We start from the raw sequence: 19,154 nt of genomic DNA, 5'->3' as shown, positions 1-19,154 counted from the left end.
TAGATTAAATTTTAAGGCCTCCTGGCTGGCGGAAAGCAGGGGGACGACGAGTTCTCGCGAGATCTCCAGAACTCCAACATAGGCTAGGGTATCATCTGAGTACAGGGGGAGTGAAGCTCAAGCAAACTAGGACAGGATTTAGCACTCTGAGCTCCAAGGTAGGACGACGGGGCGGGGACGGGACTGACTGGGAAATCTCGCGAGGTTAAGACTAAACGAGCGTGCAGTAGCTAGGCAGAAGTCGCAGCGGCAGGAGGAGTGCGAGTGTGAGAGGGAGGGCACACGTCTTACGTGCTGACGTAGCAGTCTTGCGAGTGGGTATATTAGATCCGTGGCCGCGCCGTGCGCTCTAGAGCCGCAGATCTCTCGTGAGAGGGCCTTCGCGGTGACTCAAACACACTCGCTCAGCAGCGGAAGACTCCGAGTTCTCGGTACTCTTCAGGGATGAGTCATGTGGCAGTGGAAAATGCGCTCGGGCTGGACCAGCAGGTGAGCTGCGAGGAGCTTACCGAGGTGGTTGCTGCATGAATCCCTTCCCTGTCCTAACCTGGCTTATGGCGCAGCGCTGACTAGCACCCTTAGGTTCCATTTCCTGGATATCTCGGGCTGGCAAGTGTCAGTGCCCCGGGGCTATGGAGGAAGGGGGAGGTGGTAGGAATGTTAGTTGTGGCTGTCGCTCGGACCGGGACCCCCGCTTGGCCCGCGGTATTGTCCCCAGGCCGAGCACAATGGCGGCTTTTGTGTGTGCGTGCGCAGGCGGGCGGCGAGGGGGGGCGTGCGCGCGCTCTCGCGGAGACGCGCACGCGCGAGCCTCGACTGATTAGTGACCCACGGGTGGTGGGGGGAACGCGGCGCGTCAGTGCGCGGGTGGGGACTCTTGGTCTCGAGGGCTTCGGCCCTTGATGCGCGCACGGCCCGGATTTCTGTCAGGGAGACCCGGCGGCGTGGTTGTGTGTGCCCGCGTGTGAGCGGGTGATGGAACGCGGCCCTGGAATGTGGGAGGGGGCGGTGCAGGGGGTGGCCTTCACTCGGGGTAATGGCGGCGGCCTCCTTTGTGTAGTGCTGGGTGGCTGGGCGGCGCTGCGGCCCACTAGCGGGAGAGGCCGGGCCAGCGGGCCCCGGGCCGGCGAGGGCCTGGAAAGGAGGATGGAATGGGCATCTTGTTCCTCCCGGGCTTCCTTCCGCAGGCCTTTTCGCTCCAGCCCGGTTTCCGCAGCCCCGGTGCGGTGGCCAGCGAGGCCGCGTTTCCGGAGTGGAAAGTTTTGTGACGCAGAAGATTCGGGGGCGGGGGAGGGGAGGGAGTAAAGGGCCGCTGCGTGTGCGGTGGCGCTGGGCTCGAGAGATAGTGGTTGAACGCGGCGGGGAGACATCAGGGAGGTTGGGGACCTGGAGCGGCCCTTTCCTCTTTGGTAGTCATTGTGTGGCGATTTAGCTGACGGCCAAGCGTTGTTGGGAGGTACCACGGGTTGTATGAGTGTCCTTGTGTTAGTGACGTTTAATCCAGGAATCGGCCGGAGGAAAAATAACCCGGAATGTGGCTTGGGTGAAGATAAACAGTTTTGTTGTTGAATTGTTGCTGCCTGTAGAGTAGAATTTTGAAGAGGCTCCGGGTCTGGGGTCTTATCCGCAATTCCCTCTTCTAAGGGTTTGGGGGTAGAGGAGAGGAGGACATGGGATCTGAGAGACGAGCGGTTATGGGCTTCCGTGGCAGGAAGTCTGCATCCCTCTGCAACAGTGGCACCACGCTTCAGATGAGCTCTTCACTGGGTGCCTGGAGCCTTTAAGTAAACTTCTCCTACCACGAACTCCAGAATAATCCTGGAATGAAGTTTAGTGACACAGACTAATTGACAATAGATTAATATATTTTTAGAAGTTTAGCCATCTGTTTCTTTGGGAGCTTTTTTCCCCATTAATGTATCGGTTATATTAAATCCTCCAAATTGCTGACACGTCATATTTTGAATGGAGCACATAGACAATGTATTAAGAGCACAGGCTGTCCTCAGTTTTAACGTTTTCCGTATAGGTGGTGCCGTTTTTAAGATTCTAGGCAGGAATGAACATATTTAAATGTGTAGTCGATGTAATTCGAAAAAATAATGCCGAGTCGTTAGAATTAAGCCGGAAGCAAGTTCACAACTGAGAAAATCGAGACAATGTAAATCCTAACAATTTACAGTAGCGTTTAAAGTTGCTTTTAGTTCTTGTTGCGAAGTGTAAAATTAATAACAAAACTTGTACTGTAACGAGTGCAAAAAGTTTTTGTTTCTATTATGCTTTAAAGTATCAGTCTGAGATAAATATCGCGGAGAGAAAGCATTGCAGCATTTTTGCTAATAGAAATTATGGAAATGAGGTGCTTTAAAGTCTTAACGTACTGATTTTTTTTGTTTTTTTTTTTAAGACTTAGTATCTGCTTCCAATTTTCAGTGACTACAGTGATGCTTGCAATTTGCCAGTATCATCTTGATCTTTTAACGGAGGACTTACATTAGGGTATAGCATATCACCTTTGCAGACAGGTAGCAACAGTATTGTGTGACTTTGGCTTTTGTGGCTTTTAACATATTTTTTTGGGCACATACAGTTTTTTTCTTTTATTGCTTATAAGTAGTTTCTGTTGAGTCGTTAAAGAATTCGATGAAGATAGCAGGCCTTTTTGTAGAATGTTGAGGCTTTGAGCTACAAAGGGGGTGTGTAGAAATGGAGATTAAAGGCAGTAAAATGTCCTACTCCTTAAGAGAATTGAGTGCCATTTATGTCCAAAGTCTTCTCTGAAACTATCTCGATCGTGAAAATGGGAGAATAAAAAGTACCTGCTTCACAGGGTTATGCTTAACAATAGTGCTCAGTAAATGGTCGATAATATTCATTGTTGTTAGTGCTATCCCAGTTAAAAGTACTTGTGCAATATTTAGGGATAAAGGAACTAAGAAAGGGTCAATTAAATTTTGTTTTGACATTTTTCAGGTGTGCTCTGTAGGTTTAAAATAATTCCAAGTAGAAAGGTGGTAGCACTGGAAACATTTGTCAAATATGGGTGGAGCTAAAATGGATCCTTTGTTTATTTCATGTTTTAAAATAATTTTAGTTTCTTGAGCTTTTACTATGGAACACATTACAGGGAAAATTCATTTTGAACGAAAGACTTAAATTTGGACCCAGTTTCTACTGGATACCACCAGTGTCTTGGTGTGCTGCCTTCTGCAGTATATACAGTAGTACTGTTTTGCAGTGGCTTAGAACTTCATAGTCTTCAAAGCATATTCTTAGTCACATTTCTCATTACGAGTTTCACATCAGCCCCGTGAGGCAGGCAGGGCAACTAGTGCTAGTAAATGCTAGAGGGTGGGCCTAGTTTTCTTTTAGTGTAATATTTCAGCACACAGGCTGCTAACCATTTAATTCTTTTCTAGTTTGCTGGCCTAGACCTGAACTCTTCAGATAATCAGAGTGGAGGAAGTACAGCCAGCAGTAAGTAAAACATTTTATGGATTTACCGAATATTAGAGCTTTTAATATCTTAATCTTTAGATGGACTTATTTAAAGTTTAGGAATTTCCTCTCTAATTTTTACTGCGTAAAGAATTATGTAGGCAGCATTACGTAGTACTTAGTGATCAGTCAAAAGTGTTGTGAGTTTTTGGTAATAAAAGACTAGTTTTCTTGAGTAAAAACAATCATTAAAAACCTTTTACAACACACACATTATATTTTAGAAGAGTTTATGTCCGTTATGAATCACGAGCCCAGCTTAGAGGTGATGGGGATGTGTCTATCCCCGTTAGAGTGAATCTTTCAGAATTAAACTCAATAAAGGGAACATTTGTTTTCGTTGGCTTACAGCTACCCATTTCCCATGAAGAACATGAGACTTGGTAGAACAAGGCCATACTGAATCTTGGGGTGGTGGTTAGGATTTTAAATGCTGAGTCGTATCATTGTTTTGAAAAGAAGTTAGATATGAAAGTTTTATTTCATTTTACTTTTTTCGAAGGTTTTTGGGAGACTTGTTAGAGGTTAGTATTAAGGTGTAGGGGATTTTGGTGGTTTATTATTTGGCAGTAGACCTGCTTTAGCTCAGGTCTCTGCTTACCGATTAACAAAAACAAATGGCTAATTAACAAAAACAAATGGCTACGGGCTGTAGGATCTGAAAGCACTATTTCTTCAAGCACTATATGTTACATAGTAAAGGACATGTCCTCATTGTTAGGGAAAAAGGGCCCCACTGGGCACAAAGTTACTTGGTTTTTGTTTTAAATTTCACCATTATTTGCCACACTAAGAATCTTCTAGGAATTGATCATCCTAATAGGAATCTTTAATATTTGATTCAACCCATAAATGAAAAAGAAAAGTTAAGCGAGTTGACTTTGCTTTACTTGGTTTGATATACGTTATTTGCTTTTGCTTCTTATCCGTTGTCTAGGCTGTATTTTTTTCCTGTATACACAACAACGGTTGACTTTCCTTAAACTTAGCAAGCCCCAAGTTAAAACTCCCAATTCCTTGAAATCATTTCCCCTCTGCAGCTTTTCCATATATATTTATTCTTTGTTTTAGAACTTAGCAGGATAGAAACAGAAAAACCTGTTAGTGGCCGATTGCATGATTTATTACATAGTAGTCTTTTTTAGGTTATTACAATAATACTTATGTTGTAACTGTTTTTGTTTATGACACTTCTCTGGAATCATAGCAGGCCTTTAAAAAATTGTGTTAAATTAACCACTAGTGGCAAGTTATATATATTTATTTATTTGTGGATTTCAACTTGAGGTTCCAAGTCAAATTTTTGTTTGCCAAACTTGTCTCCCCCCCTTTAAAGTTCTCCTTATAAAGCAGTAACCCATTTAAAAGAAAAGTAGATTTATTTTTTTCTCCTTTCAATTTCCAAGTAAGTAGTCAGACTCGAAGGTTAGAGATTAAGAAAAATTTTTTTCCAGGACCATTTTTTAATAGCACAAATTTTGGTAAAAAGTTTTAACTTGAAAGTTTTCAGCATTTCACTTTATATTATTTCTTTTAGAAGGGCGTTATATTCCTCCTCACTTAAGGAACAGAGAAGCTACTAAAGGTAAGTCCTTTGAGCAATTTGTAGACTTAATTCTTGATGCATTTAAAAGTTGGACCCTAGGGAAAATGCACCTTGGGAAGTCTAAACATTGTGCTCTCCTCTGCTTCTGTCAGAACTGGTTCAAATATTAGGACTTAATGACTTTGGAAAAACTCATCTAATGTCACAGTTTAAAATTCTGCATTTCCTATGTCAAACTATTCTGAGGCCAAGGGCATGGTTTTGTACAACTTCACTATCCTTGTGCTTAATCTGTGTTGGTAATCATTCACAGCATGATTTCAATTTGAAAGGTGAGTGGGCGCCCTCGTGTGTAAACCAAACTGCATGGTGATAACAGCTCAGTTATTTCTGTCCTGCAGAGGTGCCAAAACGAAGGTGGGGTTATTGCGGGATAGTTAACAGGTTATAGCATTGGGCACGCTCCCGGTAAGTTGGGAGTGATTCTTTGGTTTCACCTCCCTGCCTTAACTGCTTCATTTGAAAGGTTTTGTCTAAAATGTATCACAACACCTGGTCTTTTCCCATTTAGTTTGTAATGTAGTGATAGAAAACTAGTAGATGTTTCAAATTTTGAGACAACTGTTCGGGAGCTGTATATTCTGTAGAATAGGTGATCTGAGATTTGGAGGAAAGGGGAAGGTCAGGAATACTGCTTAAAGGTCAGGAGGAGGGAAGAGACTGGCATTAAGGTGGCGGAATTGAAAGAGTGGAGGAGAGTCCGCAGGAGCACATGGTTTGCTGTCATTCCTCCATATGCATATGTAGTCTCTATTAGCTTCACTGTCCCTGGCAATGCATGGATATAGAATCGGTGTTGTTTCTGTCAGATCACCTGGTTATCATATCATTCTTTCAGTTGCTGTAGAGTTTGTCTTTATCATCATGAGTGTTCTCATTCTTCCTTAGAATGTAATAGCTGGAATTGATCCCTAAGTATAATGAGTGCTTTTTCCTTTCGCAGAGACAGGAATCAAAGGGGGAGAGGCAGTATGGATCAGAGATTTTAGAGTTGAAAGAGATCTTAGAAATCTTACTCAACTCTTTATTGCTAGCTAAGGCTGTTGATCATGTGGCTGGTTAATAGTAGAGGCATAAGACAGAAGGAAAGTAACTTAATTAACTCAAACTCTCCCTGACTGTTTAATCAAGTGTCATTCAAGCTAGTTAAACTCTCTACCTGTTGGGCTAATTTACACCTTTGTCATCCTCTCTTGCTGAATGTTTATGGCTATACTCTAGGAACCTATCCACACGAAGAGTGTGTAAGGATGAGGATTTTCCTTTTTTTCTGGGTATTCCTGATTCTCATCTGACAGTACATATTTCATATGAACAGTATAAGCACCACCGTTTTTATACTTTTTACTATTGAAACCAAGAAATACTGTATTAAACCAAATAATATGACACTCCTAAGAATGTTTTAAATGACTTATCACCCCTAAGAAACATTGAAATGGTGGTAACTGTTTCCTAGTAAACTCATTCACACCTATAAAAAGAATGGAAATAAAATAGTGATGGTCATATAACAATACCATAATCATTGTGTTACAGGCGAAGTTATTGACCTTTTAGAAATGGTATTCATTCAGAACGTTGTTAAACTAATCAGATTGCTTGGTTTTAGTGTACAGTATTTTCTAGTGGAGAGAATTAAAGATACAAAAAATTTTGTGTACTGATGTAAACCAGCTGTAAAGAGCCTCTTCTGGTACCGTGATAGGAATACTTCCATTGTCCTTCCAGTCCACAGAGATAAGATAAAGTCAGTGGAGCACTTCAAATTCAGAAACATAGGAGTCAAGTCAGGATATTGTCAGTTTCTAACCAATACAATAAAATGGGTTTCTGCTTTTTTTATTGAAGGATTCTATGATAAAGACAGTTCAGGGTGGAGTTCTAGTAAAGATAAGGATGCATACAGCAGTTTTGGATCTCGTAGTGATTCAAGAGGGAAGTCTAGTTTCTTCAGTGATCGTGGAAGTGGATCAAGGGGAAGGTAAGTGATTTCTTAGCTTATCCCCTTATGTGTGTGTACAATATAGCAATTTAGGAATGGTCTTTAATTTGCTAAGTCCTCATCCTTGTACTCTGGTCATTAAGCATGATATTTTTTTTTCCCTTAATAGACCACCTGTTTGGATGTTAAACATTGTTTAATCATATTTTCTTAGCTGTAAGAGGTCTTTACTGAATTGAACTTGTTACATAGAAATTAGATGAGGATAAGAATGTGCCCTTTGGCATAGTGAAATCAGTTATTTTTATATTTCTCTAGTTTTATATATTCTATTTAAAAGAGTAAGTTTATCTAGTGAATGGCCTAATTTGGTTGAGAATTTTGTGGATATTCTATATGACAATTTTTAAACACCTTATATTTTTGATTACACAAGTGTGGTGAACTGACCTCATGCGCCTAATAGCTGTGGTTAGTCCTGTGTGTCCTGATTTTTCGCAAACAGGCCTAAAACTCTAAAAACATCTTAATTCAGGTAAGGATTATTTTCTACCTTTTATCCAAAGTCCGTCACACAGGTGAATTGTCCTTTAAATGATATCCTAGTATAACCGGGACAATTGATATTTGGTGTGCTGTTTTCTTCTTTTCCCTACCACTAAATATATTTGGATGAGAACTTGAAATAAAGGTGTAAGTTATATGCTGATTTCAAATAGATAAGACTTGATTCTTAATTTTAGCATGTATGAGGCTTGTGTAGGCTTTAAAATTTTATAGAAATAAAGGAGGATACTGATTTTAGGAAATAAAGTTATATAAATGATACATATGATCTGGTTAATTAGAGGGCCTCATTTGTCAAATAAGAGTAAGCCAGAATTGGACTGTTGACATCCTTGAAGTTAGACATAACAAATAATTTAACTTCTCTCCAGGTACAGTTCTAGAGTAGTGGTAGGAATCTGATAATGGTTAAATGGTATGATTCTGATTAGTTGGTTGTGCTATTCAGGTTTGATGATCGTGGACGGAGTGACTATGACGGCATTGGCAGCCGTGGTGACAGAAGTGGCTTTGGCAAATATGAACGTGGTGGAAATAGTCGCTGGTGTGACAAATCAGATGAAGATGATTGGTCAAAACCACTCCCACCAAGTGAACGCTTGGAACAGTAAGTTTTTGAAATGTATGTGAATTGTGGTGAAGCCTTATTAGCTAGTATAATACTTAACAGTCTTTTGATTTTAGGGAACTCTTTTCTGGAGGCAACACTGGGATTAACTTTGAGAAATATGATGACATTCCAGTTGAGGCAACAGGCAACAACTGTCCTCCCCACATTGAAAGTGTAAGTATTTTTGCTTGATCTTTTGAGACAGGGAAGTGTAAATGTTTTCACAGCACAGGAAAATGAGATGGGCTTCCTAAAAGCATGTATAGACCATGCTTACTCTTAACGATTCTTTAATGTTCAACGATTCTTTAATGTTCTTTTAAAAACCTGCCTCATTGATTTGTGGAAAAGGAGAGAATAAGTTCAATGTCACCGTTGTTAATAATTTGAAATTGAAAGTGGGTTAAACATACGAAGAACCTAAAACTTCTTTGATGTAGATTATGCCTAGGGGGTTGGTTTTTTCTCAAAATATAACATAATTTTTACGTAAAGCAACTGTAAACTAAAGTACAAATTGGCTCTTGGTTTTTTTTCTGTTATTGTACTAGTATTAAACAAAAATGGCTCAGATAGCATCCCTAGCTATTTAATCTCATTGACTTTCTTGACAGTTCAGTGATGTTGAGATGGGAGAAATTATTATGGGGAACATTGAGCTTACTCGTTATACTCGCCCTACACCAGTGCAAAAGCATGCTATTCCTATTATCAAAGAGAAAAGAGACTTGATGGCTTGTGCCCAAACAGGTAAGCTCACTTGATAAAAGTAAAAAATTGTCAAGAATACCTTAACTGGGCTTGCTCTCACGGAGTATCTATGTTTCATGGGGCGGCTTGAGTCCTAAATGTAGCCTGACTGGTATACTTTGATATAGATAAGGAGTAGCTGGGTGGTATCTCTTTTTGTCTTAGACCTTTGGATCCTGTATTACTTCTAGTGTTTTCATTAGGGCATCTTGGAGTATCCTGTAGAAAGTCATTAGCCTGATATGGCTGCAACAGGGATAGATTATTGTGATTGCAATGGTGGGAAAGTTAGTGCTATAACATCATTGTATCTGGAATAAGAAGGACAAGATTAGGGAATAGCCTGTAGTCCATAGGAATGTGGCTAAGGAAAAGGTGCCTCCTTGGATATAGTAGCACCTCCCATCTTTCGGGAATGGGTATAGTTAAAGCCTCTGAATTGAGTACGAGCTTTACTGTATCGGTGTGAGTTTGACCAGTTGGAAAGAGGATGGCAGAATTTTCCCCCATTAAAAATACCTACAAGGAAGTGTTAGAAATTGAAATTGACAAAACTTTTGAGGCAGAATTCCTGCTCTTTATAAACACAAAATGCAAAGATGTGAATATTACATTGTTATTGATCAGAGTTTGTTATACTTTTTTTTGTAAAGCAACAAAATAAACATTTCTGGTTTTATGGGCCACGTGGTTTCTTGCAGCTACTCAGCTGTGCTTGTTAGTGTGAAGGCATCCATGGACAATATTACTGGGCATGGCTGTATTCCAGTAGAGCTTTATTTCCAAAGATAAATGGGCTGGGCCTTACTTTGCTGACTCCTGTTACAGATGGATCAAAGAAGTTACTTTTTGGTATTATTTATTGAAAAGTAATAAGTAGGTGTTTCTGTGGTTGAATGAATATGCTTTCTCTTAAAAACAGGGTCTGGAAAAACTGCAGCATTTCTCTTGCCCATCTTGAGTCAGATTTATTCAGATGGTCCAGGCGAGGCTTTGAGGGCCATGAAGGTAAATATTTCTTTATAAAGTGGGAAATTATTGTAGAACTTTGTAGGTAGTTGTTGAAAGAGCTGTCTAAATGTCAGTAAGACTTCTGTTTATTTAACGAAAAAGTTTTCAAGTGTAATCTGTCAATTACAGAATGGAATTATGTTGTAATGAACCTTTAAAAAGAGATGTTAAGAGTTTAACTTATAAATCATTTCTTAGGAAAATGGAAGGTACGGGCGCCGCAAACAATACCCAATCTCCTTGGTATTAGCACCAACTAGAGAACTGGCAGTACAGATCTACGAGGAAGCCAGGAAAGTAAGTATACATTTCAGTGATTATTGTGTTTTTGATTCTAATGAAATATTTTATGACCATGTAAAAATCTGCCTTGGAGTTGATAAACTTTCTTTGCTTATAGTTTTCATACCGATCTAGAGTTCGTCCTTGTGTGGTTTATGGTGGTGCTGATATTGGTCAGCAGATTCGAGACTTAGAACGTGGATGCCACTTGTTAGTAGCCACTCCAGGACGTCTCGTGGATATGATGGAAAGAGGAAAGATTGGATTAGACTTCTGCAAGTATGTTAATTTTTAAGTGTATGAAATTTTAAAAACTATTAGCCATTAATTTTATGGTACTTATTAGCATTGTTTAAATTTTAAGATTGAGAAGTGATTTATTTTAGTCTCCTAACTTTTATAAAAAGTTTGCTCATTGTAATTCTAATGTTGAAAAATCAGTGACATTTTAGTAGAGGCTGAGGATGACCAGACTGTGGGACCGTGTCAAGTAGTAAGAGCTAATTTGGCTGTGTGATCTTGGATGGTTTATCTAGTGGAAAAATCCTGCGCTGTCTCATTTACGTGGGTCAGATCTTGTGACATGAGGAATTTAACTACTTGAATGAATATATAGTTATACTTATTAGATACAGCTGTACTAAAACCAGCTTTTCTTCTCACATTCTAAACTGAATTTTTTCATGACAGATATTTGGTGTTGGATGAAGCTGATCGGATGTTGGATATGGGATTTGAACCTCAGATACGTAGAATAGTTGAACAAGATACTATGCCACCAAAGGGAGTTCGCCACACTATGATGTTTAGTGCTACTTTCCCTAAGGAAATACAGGTATTATTTGATGCTGCAAATTTTATTTACTTAGGAATTTGTTTATCTCAGTAGACAGTAAAATTTTTTTTTCTTTCAGATGCTTGCTCGTGATTTCTTGGATGAATACATCTTTTTGGCTGTAGGAAGAGTTGGTTCTACCTCTGAGAATATCACACAGAAAGTAGTTTGGGTGGAAGAGTCAGACAAACGGTCATTTCTGCTTGACCTTCTAAATGCGACAGGTAAAATTACAAATAATTTTAGCATCACTTTGATGGCTTAGGTAATGAGAATCCGTTTGGATCACGTTTATTGCTTTTCCTCCCCATTCAAAACATTCTGTTAAAATGGTCTATTTAATTGCCTCTATTTGCATGTTTACTAAGTGCAAAGAGAACTAAGTCATTATTAGTAACAAAAACCTTATAACTTTTCAAATTCAGGCAAGGATTCACTGACCTTAGTGTTTGTGGAGACCAAAAAGGGTGCAGATTCTCTGGAGGATTTCTTATACCATGAAGGATATGCTTGTACCAGTATCCATGGAGACCGATCTCAGAGAGATAGAGAAGAGGCCCTTCACCAGTTCCGCTCAGGAAAAAGCCCAATTCTAGTGGCTACAGCAGTATGTATAATATAATCTTGTTTTAAGTTCAGCATGTTCAACTAGTGGCTTTCTTTTAAGTGGGCCATATATAACAAAAGTTATCTTCCAGGTAGCAGCAAGAGGACTGGACATTTCAAATGTGAAACATGTTATCAATTTTGACTTGCCAAGTGATATTGAAGAATATGTACATCGCATTGGCCGAACAGGACGTGTAGGAAACCTTGGTAAGTGTTTGGTTACTTGATGGTCTGGTTGTTTCTGTTTTTCAGTGTGATGCGTGCAGCAAAGAACTTTTTAGGATCTTAAGTATAAGAACTCCTGTTTCCAAGGGATGCAGTTAAAATATATCTCAGCAATAGAAGTGACAGAAAGGTCAGGTTTTGTTCAAAGAACTTTGAGTTGGTTAAATATCAACTTGTAATTTTAGTATTCTACTTAATATTCTACATAGGAAAGTAATACTATGCTACTTTATGGATGATCTTAATTTATGTACTTTTTGGAACTGTTTTAGGTCTTGCCACCTCATTCTTTAATGAGAGGAACATAAATATTACCAAGGATTTGTTGGATCTTCTTGTTGAAGCTAAACAAGAAGTGCCATCTTGGTTAGAAAATATGGCTTATGAACACCACTACAAGGGTAGCAGTCGTGGACGATCAAAGAGGTGAGGTACAGATGGTATATAATGAGGGGGATGGGTGTCATGTCCGAGGTTAACTTTTCAGGTATTTAGTTTAACAAGCTTAATTTTCTTAGGCTATCTAGATCCTTTGGGTAAGGGGTGTTATTAGAAAGGGCGACACTAAGTTAGTGTCAGCCTTTCGCAGCTAAGGCCTTTAAAATCACTATGAGGGAAAATAGGGCTGAATGAGGAGCTGTTGGTATTGAAAAATCAGAAATTGGTCATTGGGAAGTATTAACAAGAACTGGGGGGCTGGCCCTGTGGCATAGCGGTTAAGTTCGTGTGCTCTGCTTTAGCGGCTTGGGGTTCACGGGTTGGGATCTCGGCCGTGGACCTACACACAGCTCATCAAGCCATGGTGTGGCGGCGTCCCACATATAAAAAATAGAGGAACATTGGCACAGATGTTAGCTCAGGGCCAATCTTCATCACCAAAAAAAAAAAAAAAAAAAAAAGTTCTGGGTTATTTAGTGAACTTCTATCTTCATGTGAACCAACACACTTTTTATCCTTGTAGTAGTAGATTCAGTGGAGGATTTGGTGCCAGAGACTATCGACAAAGTAGTGGTGCCAGCAGTTCCAGCTTCAGCAGCAGCCGTGCAGGCAGCAGCCGCAGTGGTGGAGGTGGCCACGGCAGCAGAGGGTTTGGTGGAGGTAATGTTAGTTTTTAACCTCATATCTTTGGGAAAGGTTTTTTCCTTTTAGTCTTTTTATGTTTTTCGAAGCATAATTAGAAGCATTGAGGAAATTCGGCCCTGTAGCTCGTTTTTCATAATTTTATGTCAGAGTACTTAAAGAAGGGAAAGATTGTATTTAACCAGTAGATGACTGACTTAATTTCTCTTTTTTAAATCTCTCCATTAGGTGGCTACGGAGGCTTTTACAACAGTGATGGATATGGAGGAAATTATAACTCCCAGGGGGTTGACTGGTGGGGTAACTGAACCTGCCTTGCAGTAGGTCACCCTGCCAAACAAGCTAATATGGAAACCACATGTAACTTAGCCAGACTATACCTTGTGTAGCTTCAAGAACTCGCAGTACATTACCAGCTGTGATTCTCCACTGAAATTTTTTTTTTAAGGGAGCTCAAGGTCACATGAAGAGATGAAAGGAACAATCAGCAGCCCTGTTCGGAAGGTGGTTTGAAGACTTCATTGCTGTAGTTTGGATTAACTCCCCTCCCACCAACCCCCGTCCCAAACTGCATTTATAATTTTGTGACTGAGGATCATTTGTTTGTTAATGTACTGTGCCTTTAACTTTAGACAACTTTTTATTTTGATGTCCTGTTGGCTCAGTAATGCTCAAGATATCAATTGTTTTGACAAAATAAATTTACTGAACTTGGGCTAAAATCAAACCTTGGCACACAGGTGTGATACAACTTAACAGGAATCATCGATTCATCCATAAATATTATAAGGAAAAAACTTATGCGGTAGCCTGCATTAGGGCTTTTTGATACTTGCAGATCGGGGGAAAACAAACAAACGTCTTGAAGCATATTAATGGAATTAGTTTCTAATGTGGCAAACTGTATTAAGTTAAAGTTCTGATTTGCTCACTCTATCCTGGATAGGTATTTAGAACCTGATAGTCTTTAAACAAGCCATTCCAGTCATGATGAGGTGATGTATGAATACATGCATACATTCAAAGCACTGTTTTCAAAGTTAATGCAAGTAAATACAGCAATTCCTCTTTCAATGTTTAGGCAGATCATTAATTATGAGCTAGCCAAATGTGGGCATACTATTACAGGGAAAGTTTAAAGGTCTGATAACTTGAAATAGGTTTTTAGGAGAATTCATCTACTTAGACTTTTTAAATGCCTGCCATAAATGAAATTGAAATGGTAGAATGGCTGACCACAGCAATGACCAGCCCTCATTAGGGCCCTGGATGATTTTTGGTCTAATAACGCATGCTAGTGTTGATGTTTTTTGGTCAAGAGGGTATGAACAGGAAGAATTAATGCAGCAGGCTTTATTTTAAATGCCGATTCACATACTCTGTTCAAGCTGCGTTGAGATGTTAAACTGGCTTACTATAGACTTTGTAAAATGGCTCCAGAAGAGTAACAAACTGAAATCTTTGAGATCACACAGGTTGGAAATATGTACATAACTGCACAAGGTGTCAATTCTGCTATACAGTGCAGTTTTAGTCAGTTTTAGTTGCATAGGTTTCCATTGTATTTATAGTCTGTTTATGCTAAATCTGGCCAAAGATGAGCATTGTCCACCACTAAAATGCCTCTGCCACTTTGAATTCTGTGCTAATTTTGTGGCCAGAATGAGGTGATCAAAACGCTCAATCTTTTTACAGTGGCATAGGAAGACGGCAAAAATTTCCTAAAGTGCAATAGATTTTCAAGTGTATTGTGCCTTGTTCTAAACTTTTATTAAGTAGGTGCACTTGACAGTATTGAGGTCATTTGTTATGGTGCTATTTCAATTAGTCTAGGTTTAGGCCCTTGTACATTTTGCCCATAACTTTTTACAAAGTACTTCTTTTATTGCACATTCAGAGAATTTTATATATATGTCTTGTGTGCGTGTCCTTAAACTTCCAATCTTATTTTGTCTCTTGGAGATTGTTGAACGCAGCTTGTCTAGGAAGGGGATGGGACTAGATTCTAAAATTTATTTGGGACCATGGGAATGATAGTTGGGAAGAAAACTATTTGCACACGACAGATTTCTAGATACTTTTTGCTGCTAGTTTTATGTAATATTTATTGAACATTTTGACAAATATTTATTTTTGTAAGCCTAAAAGTGATTCTTTGAAAGTTTAAAGAAACTTGACCAAAAGACAGTACAAAAACACTGGCACTTGAATGTTGAATGTCACCGTATGCGTGAAATTATATATTTCGGGGTAGTGTGAGCTTTTAATGTTAAGTCATATTAAACTCTTAAGTCAAATTAAGCAGACCCGGCATTGGCAGTATAGCCATAACTTTCTGATGTTAGTAAAAACAAAATTGGCGACTTTAAATTAAATCATGCCAAGGTTTTGATACACTTGTCTTAAGATATTAATGAAACACTTCAAAACACTGATATGAAGTGTCCAGATTCTCAGATGTTTGTTGCGTGAGTTTTGTTTAGTTGTGTGTATTTTTTTTTTCAGTGAATGTCTGGCACATTGCAATCCTCAAACATGTGGTTATCTTTGTTGTATTGGCATAATCAGTGACTTGTACATTCAGCGATAGCATTTGAGCAAGTTTTATCAGCAAGCAATATTTTCAGTTAATAAGGTTTCAAAAATCACATAAGAATGGATTTAAACTTGCTGAATGTAAAGATTGAACCTCAAGTCACTGTAGCTTTAGTAATTGCTTATTGTATTAGTTTAGATGCTAGCACTGCATGTGCTGTGCATATTCTGATTTTATTAAAATAAAAAGTTGAACTGCACAGTCTCCTTTGTTGTTGTCAATTGTGGTTTATTATTAGAGGTGAAAATAAAGTTGTGCTCTTGCCTGAAGAATTGTAAGACGTAATTTTTTTTGGTTGTCGTCCAGTGCTAATTTTGAGCTGCCTCTTGGAGACAAAATTACTCTAGTTCCATAAGTATTTGTAATAAAAGATGAAGATGTTAGTTTGGAGTACAGTGAAAAAAAGGATTTTTGTAATAGATGGGAATCGAAAAGGTGTCCTTATTGATGTACGGCGTGTATAAGAAATTGGTTTGTACCTGAAGCAGCTTAATATGAGTGGGAATCGGTTGTTTTGAACAGTGGAAGAATGAATTGGGTAAAAGTTAAGTGTACTAGTAATCCACCAATTAAGTGATGGTAAGCATCTAGGGATCAAGAATGTATTGGGGTCAGGGTGATAGAGTTGGCATGGGCACTCCCTCCACCTTCACTTTTATTTGCTGACATCCATTATTACCACACACTGCAGGCAGCTGCTGCCAGTTAACAGCCATAGCTGAATAGATGACTTCTAAGAAATTAGGTTGAACCATAAGAAATGGCTATTCTCTAATTGGGGTAAAAAATGCTCAAAAGTTGGGGCCGGCCCCGTGGCATAGTCTTTTAAGTTTGGCGCACTCTGCTTTGGTGGCCAGGGTTTGCAGGTTCGGATCCCGGGCACGGGACTACACTCAGCGAGCTATGCTGTGGCGGCACCTCACGTACAAAATAGAGGAAGTTGGGCTCAGATTGTTAGCTTGGGGCCACTCTTCCTCAAGCAAAAAGAGGAAGATTGGCAACAGGTGTTAGCTCAGGGCCAACCTTCCTCACCAAAAAAAGTCAAATATTGGCAATTTGATAAGGTTCAACCTAGTGAAAGTACACACACTCAGCCTTTGTTTCACTTTGAGTTCTAGGTTCGCAGTATGATTAAGAACGGTTTTTTGGCGTTGTAAGGAAATACTTGGCAGCAAGACTAAGGGCAGAATTCTGAAGCTACTACACTCTATTGATTGTGGAGATAGGAAAGAGGAAGGTAGTTGAGTGAGGCAAGTGGGAAAGAGGTGGTGGTAGGATAGACTGAAAAGATAGTCAATGGCTGAAGGTGATTCAAATAGTGAAATTTGGTTCCAAGGGTGGTTCAAGGTCCCTTTTACGTAATTTATGAGAAGAGGGAACACAAGATATCTGCTCTGGGGCAACTGCCTAAATTCTTAATTGAGGTTATTTCTAGTCAAGCAGAGTTAAGATGATGATAACCTGAGTTTATTTACACACTATTAATTTCTGTAGTTTAAATGATATATGTATATACTTACATGCTGTCGTCACTCTTTCCCCCACCGTTAGTCTCCCGGGTTTGTTCTTCCCATCTCTTAGATGAATTTCAACACTAGGTGACTTTTTTTTCAAAAATGACTTGGAGCATGTTTGAAAATGTCCAATGTCTGAAATAATATAAATTTTTTGTCTATTATGGGTGACTTTTTATCTTGCCTTATGCTCTTAAGTGACCTGGTTGAATGGTCACAGGCTTGCTCTTTGAAGCTCAGTAGCTAAGATCTCTGAGTGATGACAGTGGTCTTACCCCCCTCGCCACCGGAACGCAGAGGTTTCATTCACTGCAGTTACAGGACTTTGAAAGTTTTACGAGTATCTGGTTTGGAGGGCTTTTTCTTTTCCATTCTGCTCTCATTGTACATGATTCTGGGTATGTTTAAACTTGCGTTGCTTCAGATCTTGTCCTCTGTCCTCTGGTCAGTTTGTGATCTGTTTTTCAACTTGTTTAGTCACTTTTTTTTTTTTTTTTTTGTGAGGAAGATCAGCCCTGAGCTAACATCCATGCCAATCCTCCTCTTTTTGCTGAGGAGGTCTGGCCCTGGGCTAATATCCGTGCTGATCTTCCTCCTTTATATGGGACACCACCTCAGCATGGCCTGACAAGCGGTGCATCGGTGCGCGCCCGGGATCCGAACCCAGGTCACCAGCAGCGGAGCGCGCGCACTTAACCGCTACACCACAGGGCTGGCCCTAGTCTCTTGTTTCTAATGAGGCTTTATATAGTGAGTATTTTCTATTTCTTTCCTCATTTTCATTGTTGATTCTTTTTTCTGAGTTTTCTCTGCCTCCATCTGACTGAGTTGTCTTTAGAATAATTCTGGAAATAAGATTATTTTGACACAGAGCACTATGTTTATATTGTGGAAGAATATTTTGTGACCCGGGAACATGTTTATTGTGGGAGAAAACATCATAAAACAGATCAACACGTTTACTTTAAGAGGAGGAGATATCTCAAAACAAAAGTTAAACATAGAATTACCATATGACTCAGCGATTTTACCCCTGGGAGAATTCTACCCATGAGAAAGGAAAACAAGTCTACAGCTTAGGTTTGTGTGTGAATGTTCATAGTATTATTCACAGTAACCAAAAAGTGGAAACAACCCAATGCCAATCAACTGATGGCTGGGTAAACAATGTATCTACATAGGATGGTATACTGTTGGGCAATAAAAATGAAGTAGTGATGCTATCTCCTCTATCCTCTGGGGACCCAACCGCATCCATAACTTCCTTCCCCCTCTTCAAAGGATCATTAGGTGGGCGGTACTGCGACACATGTCTATATTCTGACTAAGGTTTTCTGTGGATGTACGTCCAGTTTCAGTTCTGATTTTATTGTGTTTAGCAGTCATGGTTTAGTCATAGTTTATAATTTGGGAGTGTTTCTGTTTTCCTTGTTACACTTAAGATGCCATTTTTAAAGAGTTAGAGTAAAAATGCCTCTCTTCTGTCTTTGCCTGGAAATCCTCATTCGTGGTGCACCTCTTTTTCCACTCTTGTTCTAGCGTGAGTGCACTCCACACTCGCCTAGATTTTCAACAGCCCATCTCATTCACCTGACATCAGTTGAATGGTCTCTGAACCTCCACTCCAATAGAGTCACCTGATAGGATCTAGTGGGTTATTTGGCAGACATTTGCGAGGCAAAGGTTGATTTAGGGCTCATTCAAAAACTGGTTTGAGGTCTGCTGGGTATTGGGCACTGGGGAATGTAGCGATGAATTCAGATGTAGTCCTTGCCCTCTTGGAACCTAGTTTTTCTTTTGTCGTTCCCCAACTGGGTTGCAACAGAAGTACCTGGGAAATGATTCTAGGGCAACTCGCCTGATAAAGTCAATCTCGGGTTCACCCAGGGATCTTTGCTTTTTCGCTTTTGTTTTTATTCCTGAAACTCTCTGGGTAATTTCGATGCAGCAAACTTAGGTATGGAGTCCACTGTTCTCTATCCTTTATCATCTGTTCCAAAACTTCCAATTGCCAATATCATGCTTC

General features: G+C 39.6%; 1 protein-coding gene across 2 annotated transcripts; it reads left to right on the top strand.

Annotated features, from left to right (window-relative positions):
• Positions 1 to 321: 321 nt before the first annotated feature.
• Positions 322 to 15,818, top strand: DDX3X (DEAD-box helicase 3 X-linked). 2 transcript variants are annotated; one of them, XM_014791055.2, is made up of 17 exons: positions 322 to 489; positions 3,420 to 3,477; positions 5,036 to 5,083; positions 6,956 to 7,088; positions 8,065 to 8,223; positions 8,301 to 8,400; positions 8,841 to 8,976; positions 9,899 to 9,984; positions 10,186 to 10,284; positions 10,388 to 10,548; positions 10,960 to 11,104; positions 11,184 to 11,328; positions 11,530 to 11,711; positions 11,803 to 11,920; positions 12,211 to 12,364; positions 12,903 to 13,036; positions 13,247 to 15,818. In XM_014791055.2, exons 1-17 carry the CDS (start codon positions 445 to 447, stop codon positions 13,324 to 13,326), a joined length of 1,983 nt encoding a protein of 660 aa, XP_014646541.1. In that variant the 5' UTR covers positions 322 to 444; the 3' UTR covers positions 13,327 to 15,818. The 2 variants fall into 2 exon arrangements, with proteins under 2 accessions (XP_014646541.1, XP_014646540.1); XM_014791054.2 differs by having other exon boundaries at positions 325 to 489; positions 12,900 to 13,036.
• The last annotated feature ends 3,336 nt before the right edge of the window (positions 15,819 to 19,154 follow it).

This window comes from Ceratotherium simum, chromosome X (assembly GCF_057802395.1).
Source record: "Ceratotherium simum simum isolate JZ-2026a chromosome X, ASM5780239v1, whole genome shotgun sequence".
Lineage (NCBI taxonomy): Eukaryota > Metazoa > Chordata > Mammalia > Perissodactyla > Rhinocerotidae > Ceratotherium > Ceratotherium simum.
The sequence above is the reverse complement of the archived record's forward strand: the minus strand, read 5'-3'. Positions and strand labels throughout refer to the sequence as shown.

What these genes read in the sequence shown, in the direction of transcription:
- DDX3X (XM_014791054.2), top strand. Translation starts at nt 445, where the DNA reads ATGAGTCATGTGGCAGTGGAAAATGCGCTCGGGCTGGACCAGCAG. An exon ending in GAACAGAGAAGCTACTAAAG is followed by an intron (nt 5,084 to 6,955) that starts GTAAGTCCTTTG and finishes TTTTTATTGAAG; the next exon opens with GATTCTATGATAAAGACAGT. An exon ending in CTTTCCCTAAGGAAATACAG is followed by an intron (nt 11,105 to 11,183) that starts GTATTATTTGAT and finishes TTTTTCTTTCAG; the next exon opens with ATGCTTGCTCGTGATTTCTT.